Genomic DNA, 12,422 nt, shown 5'->3' on the forward strand with positions numbered 1-12,422 from the left:
TCCAGCTATATAAGATTATTCGTACCAATCTTTACCTTTTTTTTTTTTTATTTAAAACAACTTTGCTTTCAAAGTTACAGGAAGAGAAAAGATAAAGATTGTAGAGCAAGATAACGTTTAACAAACAACATAAAGGATTGCAAATGAAATGAACCAGAAAAGCAAAATGGAGGAAGCGAATTCCATAAAACGGATGTTCGAGGAAAAAAACTAGAGGAATAAGAGTTTTTTGAATACTTAGGAAAAGTTGCAGAAAAAGGATGAAACTTAAATGAATGACGAGTAACACAAGAATGAATTTTAGTAGATGGCACATGAGACGCTAGCTTTTTAGAGCAGTGCTCATTATAATATTTGTAGACAAGAAAACAGAAGCAACATTACGACGGTGTGGTTGGAGGTTAACTGCAAGAGCAGGTCCAAACATGTTTACAATGCGTTTTGGCACCTTGTCTAAAAGATAAAGGGCATCATTAGAAGATTCGCCTCAGATATGTCAACAGTATTATATTATATTAGATAGAGAATAGAATCCGAAGTATGAAAGTGTTGAACTCAATAAAGAGATGCAACCTTAGCAGATGCTAATTTTGCAACGGATTTGATATATGGTTTCCAAGAATAACCGGAAGTGTTAATCCTAGAAGATGAAGGGTAAATGACTCATTGAATACATTACCATTCATTATTATAGGAAGATTTAAATTATTGAGATAACGGTTCGCGGAAAAAAAAAGAGTTTTATTAGAATCAATAAATAATAATAACAGATGATAATAACTTAGGATAGCAGATGCCGCTTTCCAGCAGGCTGGAAAGCAAGACTCTGATAACCACTTGAACCATTTTGAAAGTATAGACGACATCTACGGAGAACACTTCTGCAAGACTATAACAGGTATGTTGTCTGGGCCACAAGCTGTAGAAGCAATAAATAACTTTAGACACAGAAGCTGGAGTGATAAGAATGTTAAGCAATGGATCAACCTGTTTGGCGGCTATATTAGGTAGAGCGCAACTAGTGAAATCAAGAGATAATATTGATGAAAAGTGCTCAGCATATAGATCACCTATAGATAAAGCAAAAAATTTTGCTTTATCTATAGGTGAGGTAAAAAACTTTGAACCATACAGTAGAGGTGGAATTACAGATTCGCCCCTATTATTGATACTATTAAAGATTCTCTAGAAGTCACGAGAGCCTAATTTTTGTGTTGAAATACGAGATTTCATGACCTGAGAATAGCGGGCTTTGGTGTTAGACAAAACGTTTTTGCAAAGGTTTCTAGTAGAAATAAACAGACGTCTGTTTTCTGAAAAATTCTTTTGCTAATAGATATGGTAATAACAGTTTCAATTGGCAATTGCAGCAGCACAATGTAAAAAAAACAACGAAAACAATGGGGCTTGACATGGAATTGTCGAGAGGGTATAAAACAAAGTTATGTAAAAATCACATTTGTCAAAAGACGAAAACAAGACGAGAGATTTCTACCCAAGGGCCATCACGAAGAAAATTACGGAAATGGTCGCAGTCAACTTTAATGTAGTTGTTAAGAGGTTCCATTATAGGGGGATTCAGATGATGAAGAAGAATGAGATAATAGTTTTAGAAAGATCTTCTGTGATCAGAAGCACCTAAGGGTAAATGTAGAGAAACTGAGCACTGACGAGGATCAGAAACAAGATATAAGTCGAGTAGAGAAGGTAAATGAATCGGGTTGTCTGGAAAGCGAGTTAGAAAGTTGACCATTTGAGTTAGGAATAAAGAAAGGCAAAAGTTGTGGGTTTTAATGTCTGCAGAGTCACTGACACTAGAGCCAAGCCATTTAGTGTGACGAGCATTAAAATCAACGACAACTACAATATTGGCTGATGAATTAAGAGAGAGGGCTTGGTCAATATGATTAGTAATAACATCAAAAAAGTGCAGTTTTGAGATGAAGGGGAGCGATATAGAGCAAAGTAGTGCTAAACGAAAGCTCATAAAAAAATATTCTGTGCATTCAAACCTTGTATTCCGACAAATGTGTTCTTTCTTACAAATGTATATGCCAAGGTCACGAATGTGACTTTTGGAGTATTTACGAACTAAAGGAAGATAACCATCAACACTAAGGTCACAAGATGAGACAGCTGAACTCAAATTCGTCTCACAAAGAGCAAGTAGGTCTGCTGAACTTTGCTAGAGATAAGACTCAACAGAAGAAAAGTTACTTCGAAGACCACGAATATTAGTGAATAATAGGTTTAGAGAGTTTGGGAAGACAACGGTTTTTTGTGCTTTATAATTTTCGGTACTTTATTCATTTTTTATTAAAGAACTTGACTCAAAGCATAGATAGTATTCAATACATTGCTTTGCAACCCAAGCAATTGCCTCATTATTACTAATAAACCCTATACCGTAACGAAGGGCTCCAAATGTGGCCTTAGCAATGCACACCAAAAGTACAAACAGGGACACCATCTATGCGCAACATGACAACAATAATAATTTGAAATATTTCAGCTGTTGATGGCGTATTCTACAAGGCAGCAGGACATGTAGCAGATTGTACTGGGTTACATGTTACCAGTAACAGGATAACCGGATATGAAAAATTAGTAGCAGTAACTCTATATATGATAAGTCATATGAATCTTTATCTAAACGATTAACAATTGTAACGCTTTTTAAAATCAGTCATATGAATCTTTTCCTGAAAGATTAAAAAAATTGTAAAAAAAAAAATTTAAGTTAGCTGAAACATAAATTAAATGTGTTCCGTATTTAACTAGATTGGCATATAATAATTTCGATAACCTGGTATTTTTAAAAAGACACTACAAATATAAAAACAACTGCTTTAACAGCATTTAAATTTGAAAAAAAAAACATGTTTCAAATAAGTGTAATCTAAATTTAATCTAATATGGAAATTTTTTGATATGAAATATTAACTTAGGACAGCTAGTAAATGGAATTAAATAACTTAATAAATGGTACACTGGTGTTGTGACGGAAGTTCTTAAATGAAGGTTTTAGAGGTGGATGTAACGATCTTTAGTAATTAAATGGTTAACTATCAATAATCATAATAAAAAAATAAAAGTAATATAAATATTTTATTAAAAAATAATAACAAATAAAACGTGCCACACAAAAACACAAATATTTAGTCACAAAAAGCAGAGTTTTCATAATAAATGAAAATATTCAAATAAAAAAGGAAATGATATCATAATACCCAAACACATTTCGTGCCCTCAAAATTAATAAAATTTAAAAATTAATCTTTTACGAGTCTTCAAAAATGGAGCAATTTTTATATTTCATGTTAATTCTTTATAAAGACTTTCCGTTTTTGATTGTTTTTTTTATTTTAATTTTGTTTCTTTTTTAATTTTAATCTTTTGTTTGATTTTTATTTTTTTGTTTTTTGCTGTTTTATTGCTTTTTTTTCTTTTCTTAATTTTTTTTTTTCTTATTTTATTCTTTTTTTCTTTTCTTTTCTATTTTTTTTTTAAAATTCGTTATAAAAAAGCATCCGCCATTATAAGTCTCTGCACTGTCTTATAAATAAAACAATATAAAATTTATTTATATTATAAAATACATTATGAATATTATAAAAATTCGATTAAACAAATATTGTAAATGCAGAGGGATGTTTTAACATTACCTATATTAATTTTGTTTGCTTCACAGGAGAGCACTCTCCTGTGAAGCAAGCTTTTTCACACATAGGAGTCGTCCATAAAATACGTCACGCAATTTTCGACCGTTTTTGACCTCCCCCTCCCTCTTATTACAAAATCGTAACATTTTAGTAGCAAGTTTTGTATGACTTGTCACAAAACCACTGACCTCCATCCCCTTTGAGGGTGACGTAAATTATAAACGACCCCTTAAAAAAATAAGTTAAAACTAAAAACAAATTAATAGTTTTTTATTAGACTCGATGAGATTAGTTTTAAAACACAAATCTTTTTAAAAGTATTTACACCTTTATATAATTTAATATTATTTACATATTATATTTTATATACAATATTTTTTATATACTTTATTTTTTATATACTATATTTTATAAAATAATAAATTTATATTCTTTAAATAGTAAATTGGAATAAATTTTAACGTTAAATTATCAAAACGTGTTTTCACAAGTTAAAATTTTAAAAAAAATATTGAATACAGTTATAAAATAAAAGGTCACTTTAGACTCAAAAACTTTTCACAAACAGGTATTTTCAAACATCTTTCTTTTGTTACGACAATAGGATTTCTTTTATTGATGTCAATCTCTATAAAATTATTTCTGGTCGTAAGCCCATAAACTAATGTTGTATTTGAATCGTAACCAATAACCTCCATTACTTGAATCGGAAGAACTAAATAAATAAATTTTAGATTTCTTTGATATTATTTTCATTAACTGTGACAATGATTCTACAGTATATTTATTTTTTGAAAAAACTTACAACTGATAACTCCTGACGATATTTCACGCTGATAACAAGGGCTAGATTGTCTAAAGAATGTTAGGTTGATTTTAATTTTATAAAAAGTATATGACTTCACCAGATTAAATAGTAAAAAGTATTGATTGTTTCTTCTGTTTTAATATTTTCAAATATGCCTCTTTTTTAATGCTTTGTGAAAAAAAAAAATCAATAATTTCTCAGCTTGGTGGAACTTAATTGGTAAATTACGAACAACATTTAATCTACCTCTTTTGCATGGTCTGACATACAAACTGATGAGTTTCAGAAAGCAATGATGTTCCGCTTGGTTGTTTATAATTCCATGTTGGACTTTTCTTATTCACAGCTAAATAAAAATAATAAAAAAGCATATTTTATTAGAAGATTTATTTGAAAATTTTCATGTCTTAAGACTTATGTCTTTATTATATCCTACTGATACTTGTCCCACTTGTTAGAAAAACAACAAGTAATTATGGTTAAATTGAAGCCTTGAATTTTGTCGTTGTTCAATTATTATATTTTGTCTTTAACACCCGGCAGTAAATTACAAGTAAAATTAATTATACTAAAATAGTCACCAATTAAATAAAAATCAGCTAAAACGACACGGCTCTCGCAGTTGCTAGAATTAAATGATAATAACAAACCGGTGTGTTTTTCACAAATTATTGGATCAAATTTCTCAGAACATTCTACTCATTCTAAATTTCAAACGACTCTCTCTTTTCTTTCAAATTCCAAAACTGGAACGTTTCTTTCAATATTGACACAACATCAGCTTGCAGGTCTTTGATAGGTGGCGTGAATTTAATATTTTTGCCATTTATCATACACTGGACGAAGTTTAAACCAAGTGTGTTGCAGGCTTCAAACACTTCACTTGTAAAGAATTTTTTATTCCGCATTACCTGTGATTGATTGATTACACTGATAAACAAATTTTTGTGTGGAAATCTTGGTAATTAAGTGGGCTTTTTTAAGACAAATTAAATATGCTGATTTCAAATATGCAAACCATTTTTTACCATCACGTCAAGTTGTTAAGATATATGGGTTCAAATATTTAGTATTTAAGAGTTAAGTTTCTAATATTGTCAAAAAAAAGTTATTCAAAAGTAGGTCAACCTGGGTCTCAAAAGAAGCGTATTTTCATATAGATTTTAAAAATGTTATTTGTTTGTAATAAAAATAATTTAAGTATTATTGCTGAGAAAAATTTTTTTAAGAGTCTTTGGCATTTTTTCACATAACTTTTTTGTCAATAATGTTTAAGGAAAAATATTTATCTTTTCTAAAATCTCTATGAAAATACGCGTCTTTTGTCTTACTTTTTATATATATGCTTTTTACAGTTAAGGTATTATACAAATGGACTACTGTTGATGGCTGGCACTAACGAATCCCACTATCGATTTGAGCTATTGCAACCGATTGAAACTGAGATATAAATTCATTCAAATTTGTTTTTTGGAGTGTTGCAATTTTTTTTTTGGTAGTATTGTTATCCCATTGAAAATCAGTTGTTTTAATTTATTTTAAAAGTATATATAAGCTCCGTTAATTTGAGTAACGTTGTTGGAAATACTGCTTTTTCCAGAAATCAGAAACTGTTGCTCACTGTTAATTTTGATAAAGTTGGCTTCTCCATATGTTTGAAATTTGTTAATCAGTTCTTGCAGACCAGAGATTGTAGGACTAAGCAAAAATACATGCAATTACACCAGTATAAATGCCATTTATTGTTGATCCTACTTTACATTCTGAAACTATTTCATTTAGGATGCTTTTAGTATAGGTGTTATATAAATGCGGCGATAGAATAGACCCTTTTCACATCCCTTGTGACAGACTGAATTGATTTGAGGTAACTCCTTCATAGGATTATCCTTGATAGTTTGCAGCACTAGAAAGAGTGATAAGATTGTGTGCACTACAAACATCGATTTAAGATTTAAAAAAACGCAGAAAATTTTTTTCTTTAAAAAAACTTAAATCTTTAAGGAAAATTAAACAACAGTAGAGGAAGTCGTTTATGCCAAACATAAAACCCACAGTCCTTTATGAACTTAAAGTAAATATTCATTCATTTGAATACTCTTGAAAATTCAATGAATAACATATATATCTTGTTAAACATTAATATGCAAAATGCGTATGAATTAATATATATGTATGTTTATATTACTTTTATTCTAGATCAGTAGAAATATACTATAGTTTCACGTTCTTTTAAAGATAATTATAGCATTAAGTAAAATTTATATGTATTTAAAAAAGAATTATATATATATTTACTTTTATATAAACACAGACAATATGTAAACAGGGCTTGGTGATAAGACAGTTTATGTCTTCTTCTTACTCCGGCCACATTATCAAACGGCAAAAAAAAAGGAAAATTATTTGCATAATTTTAAGCAAAAAATTTAGGACAAAATAGATTATTTTTCTTTCTCTGTAAGATATTTAGTAAGATTTTTATAATTTTATAGCATGGAATGAAATTAAAATTTAGGTTAAGTTAAAAGAAAACTTCACAATTTCTATTTTTTTTGCGTGGCAGGACTAATTTGAAAGGCTCCAATATAAATGTAAATAAAATTCGAATTACATAACACTTATCCGAACAAAAGGCTTTAAAAACATAAACAATGTTATGTTACATAAATCAGTTAAGTTACTCTCATTTTAACACTTTTCAAATATTCTTTCTTAATACATTCATTCCAATTAATTTGAAATTGTAAAATTGCATTTTTTTCTTTTTCTCTTCAGTTCAATTTCAAAAAGTTTTTTTCGACTTCGAAAGAAATAAAAACTTTTTTTATTTTATTTAAAAATAAGTAATAAGGCAGAAAATAAGCTGTAGAAAAAGTTGTAAAAGAATACAAGAAAAAACGTTCATTGGAAGAGTGTGGCTTTGATAAAGTACAAAAAAAAAAGGCATCTAATAACTCTACCAGTAAACACAGATTGGTTCAGAATTGGTCAATATTTAGTCGAAATTGGTTGAAAAATTGATAAAATGTTTAGCAAACAATTATTGACTAAAAATTGACGCTTGATTTGAAATGTATATTTCAAACTTTTTCATATATACGTTTACTAAACCTTAATGTCACGTTTAAAATATTGACTTACATTAGTCAATATTTAACCATGAGCGAAACTAGGTTTTTTCAAACCGAGACGAGACCGAGACGAGAAGTTAGTACTTCTTGTGAGACCGAGAACGAGACGAGAAATTTAACAATTTTTGAAAACAAATTTATTAAAATCCAAGTAAAAAAAAAAAATGTAAACATGGTTTTGACAAATAGACACAAATGACATTTGTCAAATGTAAACAACTTTTTCAAATATTAATTCAGAATTTTTTTGCCAAACTTTTCCAACAAGACAATGTTTTCTCTGATTAAGATGATTTGTTCTACTTTTTCTGGGTGTAAGTTGTGTCTGGATGATCGGACAACATTTCCACCTGAGCTAAAAACTCTCTCTGATTTAGTTGAACTTGCTGGAATAGCTAAAATTTGTCTAGCTAATGAAGACAGTTCTGGCAATGTATTTGAATGCAATTTCCACCAATCAAGAATCAGAAAGTCTTTTTTGGCATCAGGGAGATATTCATACTGGCACATTTCGCTCAAAATAGGATTCAGTTCAGATGTTGGTTCTTGTGTTTCAAGTCTGACGTTTAACTTGCGCTTCAGTTTTGAATTAGGGGACAAATCTCTGGCAACAGGTTGGCACTCAACACTCAAAATCTAATTAAAAAATCTAATTAAAATCACGGAGTCAAAATATTACTTAATTAAAAAAACAAATTGTTAAGCATTTTGTAAATTATAATAATTTTTAATTTGGAAAATAATATAATATTTAAGTCTCGTTCTACTTCTCGTGAGAATTTTCTATTTCTCGTTTCTCACAAGAAGTCCCATTTCTCACGAGAAAAGAAAACGAGACGAGATCTCGCTCATGGTTATCAATATTGTAAACCTTTATTCGACCTTAATTAAACGGAAGCATTTAGATTTTAAATCTACGCTTTAAATCTTTTAATATATACGTTTATTAAACCTCAATCAAACGTTGATAATATTGACTAATATAAGTCTTTATTCTAAATGTTTAATCAACAATTAATAAATGTTTATTATATTATATAGCCATTGGTCAGGAGACTCGGATAACAGCTTAAGTCACATGGTTTAAATGGACATAATTAAAACGAAATAAAATAATTATTAAAAATTATTTTTATTGGCTAAATAATTAAATTAGACTTGAATGCGTTTTCAAGATTCACTTCCTTACAACAACTGAAAGCAAAACGACTTAAAAATAAATAATAAACGAGTGTCGAGTGCACAATTTTAATTCATATAAGATAAAAAGCTCTTATTGCAACAATCTACCCTCCTAAATGCTAACAAATCAATGGACTACAATGTTTTAGAAATTATTGATGGCGACATTGACACAGTTAAAAAACTTGAGTTGCTTGTCTCTAGTTATTAAAGTTGTGCTGGAAGAACTTTTTCGAAAGTTTTAATAAATAGTTTAAATTCATTTTGGAAATGCTAGTATGATTGTGTAACAGTAAGTATTCATATTTTAGCTTAATTTAATTCACAAAATTGGTGGAACAGAGCTGCTAAAAACCACTACACATGTTATGTTGCAACCTTACCAATTTTTTAACGTCATAAATATACAGGGATGGTGCAGGAAATTTCGGAAACTTTCAACTGACTTTAGTTAAGGCACTTAAAAAATGGATTCAATCATATCAATTCATTGTCTTGACTTCTTTCTTTGGTTGAAAAGACAAAGTTTTTAAAGACTCTAATCAATAATCTTGATCAACTATATTCTTCATGACCCTAAATCCTCCAAGTAGCGAAACTGGTTGAACCTGGGTTAGCTTTGTTAGGATTTTAAAATGATTTTGTTAATAAGAGGACAAGGAAAGAGAAAACTCTTCATAGAGAGTTGATGAACACTTTAAGTGAAGGTATTTAATTTTGCTCTTGACAGGTTGCTCCAGCAGATAAGATACAGAATGAATACAGCTCAAAAGACGACGGATATGCCTTCATTCATATGATGTTCTCCAACTCCTTCTAGTGACAAAGAAAAACTTAGTCGGAAAGAAAAATGAAAAGCCCTGGCAAATCTCTACCTAAATGATGTTAAAGAAGAGGAATTAACTGAAGAAATTCGTCATCTAGATGTTCCGAAGCAATCAAATACTTTTGGACAAATAGAATCTCTTTCTTCTATCAAGTTACTCAACAGAATTTATCAGAAAGGTCTTCAGTAACTTGTTCTTTCGCTCTGCATTTTGCTTTGCATTTTTAATACATTCCCGGTTTAAGGGGCTGAAAGAGAGCGTTCTTTCAGTAAGTTTGCTTTTATCAAATCCAAATTGCAATCAACAAAGACTGAAGAACGCCTTAGTAACCTTATGGTGAAAAAGTGCAAGAACCCACGGCAGAAAGTTGTACAACAATTTTAATTTTAAAAATTTCTGTAATATTGAAGACGATGAAACTTATATCAAGTATGATCATCAACAAATTCCTAGTGCTGTTTATTATATTGCCAAATATAGAGGAAAAGCAGATAAGAAATTTAAATACACAAAACATGACAAGTTTGCAAAAAAAGCTTTGATTTGGCAAGCTATTTGCAGTTGTGGCAAAAAATCAGCACCTTATAATTCTCAGTCCACACTTTCTGGTCAAATATGTTAAAGAATGTTTACAAAAACGCCTTTTACCTCTCATTAAATCACACAATAACAGACCTGTGTTCTGGCCTGATTTAGCTTCAATTCATTATTGTAAACTAGTTATGGAATGGTATAAAAAGAATAATGTGAAATTTGTGCCTAAAACAGAAAATCCTCTAAACTGCCCAGAATTGAGAGTTATTGAAAAGTACTGGGGTATTATTAAAAGAAAAATGAAAAAAACAAAAAAGTTTTGCAGAAACATTAAAGATATTAAAATATCATTTAAAGAAGCATCAAATTTTATTAGATTCCCACAGGAATGATTAATTTTTTTTAAATGTTTGATCTTCTTATATTATTGTATTAAAATTTAGTATTTTTTTTAAGTTGTTTTTCTACTTTCACATTTATTTCGTGTACACGCTTTAGTCTTCATTGTTAACATTTTGATTTTGATGAAATATATAATTCCATTCATTTTAAATGGTATTTATATTTTTGCTTTATCATATATAACCATTTCAAATATAGAGCGTTTTTTGTGCAGCGATGCACAAAAACACTTTAAATTTGAATTTGGTTAGATATGATAAAACCATAATTTATATTTATAAATTTTTGCAGTTGATGTAAAAATAATTATTATTTTTATTAAACTGTAATGTGATAGTAGACATACGGATGTTAAACAGTGAAGTTTATGCTTAATTCAATAAATTCAATCCAAGGTTTGGGGGAACGAATAAATATTGACCCTGGGCACCTTAAAGTCTTTGTGCGGGCCTGATACACAAACTTATGTTAATTTAATAAATTAAATAAATAAAAAATCCTCAAGCTTTGTTTATTGCAGTACACATAGTCTAAATCTAGGTGACATTCATTCTGCAGGATCCTCTATTGTAGTCAAGAACTATTTGACAACATCCAACCGTTTTCAATAATGGCTGTTCGGCCATTATCAAAAACAAATAAATAACAAATTTATGTTAATTATAGTTTATATTATCAGGTAATTTTAAGGAAATAACCTGATAATATAAATTAATACAATTATTTAATAAAAATCCATATGATTTTCACAACAAAATAAAACACAAAAAAATTTTTGTATGTATTTGTATCTTTTTAATTTAAAGAGCAATCATTTAAACTAAAAATCTCAGTATTTGTTTATTCATATATTGTTTTTTCAATAAAATTCAAATAAACTTACATATTGCAACAAAAAAAATAATTTTTCACCTGTTGATATTGATTCTTTAAGATATATCAAAACTACTTGATTTTTATTTTTAACAACAGGATCTTCACAAAAATAATTCCAGTTGAAATCGACAATTATCGAAGCGTTGCTTTTTTTTTTAACCAGACTTTTATCATAAACAAAATTAACTGAAAATGTTACATACATGTTTCTAATAAGCTTTCTCACCTAAAAAAATAATTACAAACATTATAGAGAGATTAGTCAGTTTCAATTTTTTCTGGAGTGGATATTTATTGACAGTATTGACATTATTCTCTAATCATTATATTCATAAATATTGGTTGCAATTTGATCATCATTAAGATAAGTAAACTTAACATAACAAATTGACTTACCTTGAATAAAAGAGTTAAAGGAAGCATTATAATGAGTTTTATGTTTATTTTTAGTTTTTTTAAATACATTTGCAAATATTATTTAAATCATAACAAATATAATGACCAACCATTTTTATTTGCAATAATTTAAAATAATTTTCATACTTTCTTAAACAAAAATACTTTTAAAAAAACATTAAATGCGAATATACTGCAGTCTGATACTAAATTTTGTATATCTAAAAAACATGAACCAACTATTTGTGTCCTATTTTGTTACTATCATTGGTAAAAAAAGAATCGTAAAGTTCTCAGTCAAATTCTATATGACGGTTATGATAAGGACATTTTTTGAGCACCTAAATAACTAATAAAAAAAGTGTTAAAAAATATATTGTAAAAGATACAAATTGTGTTATACACAAGGTCCGTATAAATGACTGTTAATATGTTTAATATATCTGTGTACAGTATTTAAAGTAGTATTAGAGGTTTGTGAAGCCATTACTTATCATCTTGGAACAATAATATCTAATCTTCAAAACAAAACAAAACTGAAACACAAAACAGAATTTCGAATTTGAAACAAAACTTCATATGCCTCAAGCTTTCAGTTTTA

At 28.7% G+C, this 12,422-nt stretch overlaps 1 protein-coding gene across 2 annotated transcripts in view; it reads right to left on the reverse strand.

The window, feature by feature from the left end:
• Window positions 1–4,000: 4,000 nt before the first annotated feature.
• Window positions 4,001–12,422, reverse strand: part of LOC136091330 (uncharacterized) — a 70,794-nt gene continuing 62,372 nt past the window's right edge. The window contains exons 6-9 of one of the 2 annotated variants that reach the window (XM_065818759.1): window positions 11,462–11,651; window positions 4,717–4,816; window positions 4,468–4,517; window positions 4,001–4,377 (exon numbers count right to left, since the gene is read on the reverse strand). In XM_065818759.1, the coding sequence (XP_065674831.1) occupies window positions 4,199–4,377; window positions 4,468–4,517; window positions 4,717–4,816; window positions 11,462–11,651 (519 nt within the window). In that variant the 3' untranslated portion in view covers window positions 4,001–4,198. The remainder of the gene's footprint in view (window positions 4,378–4,467; window positions 4,518–4,716; window positions 4,817–11,461; window positions 11,652–12,422) is intronic. The other variant, XM_065818760.1, reaches the window with a different exon arrangement.

This window comes from Hydra vulgaris, chromosome 15, assembly GCF_038396675.1.
Source record: "Hydra vulgaris chromosome 15, alternate assembly HydraT2T_AEP".
In the NCBI taxonomy this organism is placed as follows: domain Eukaryota; kingdom Metazoa; phylum Cnidaria; class Hydrozoa; order Anthoathecata; family Hydridae; genus Hydra; species Hydra vulgaris.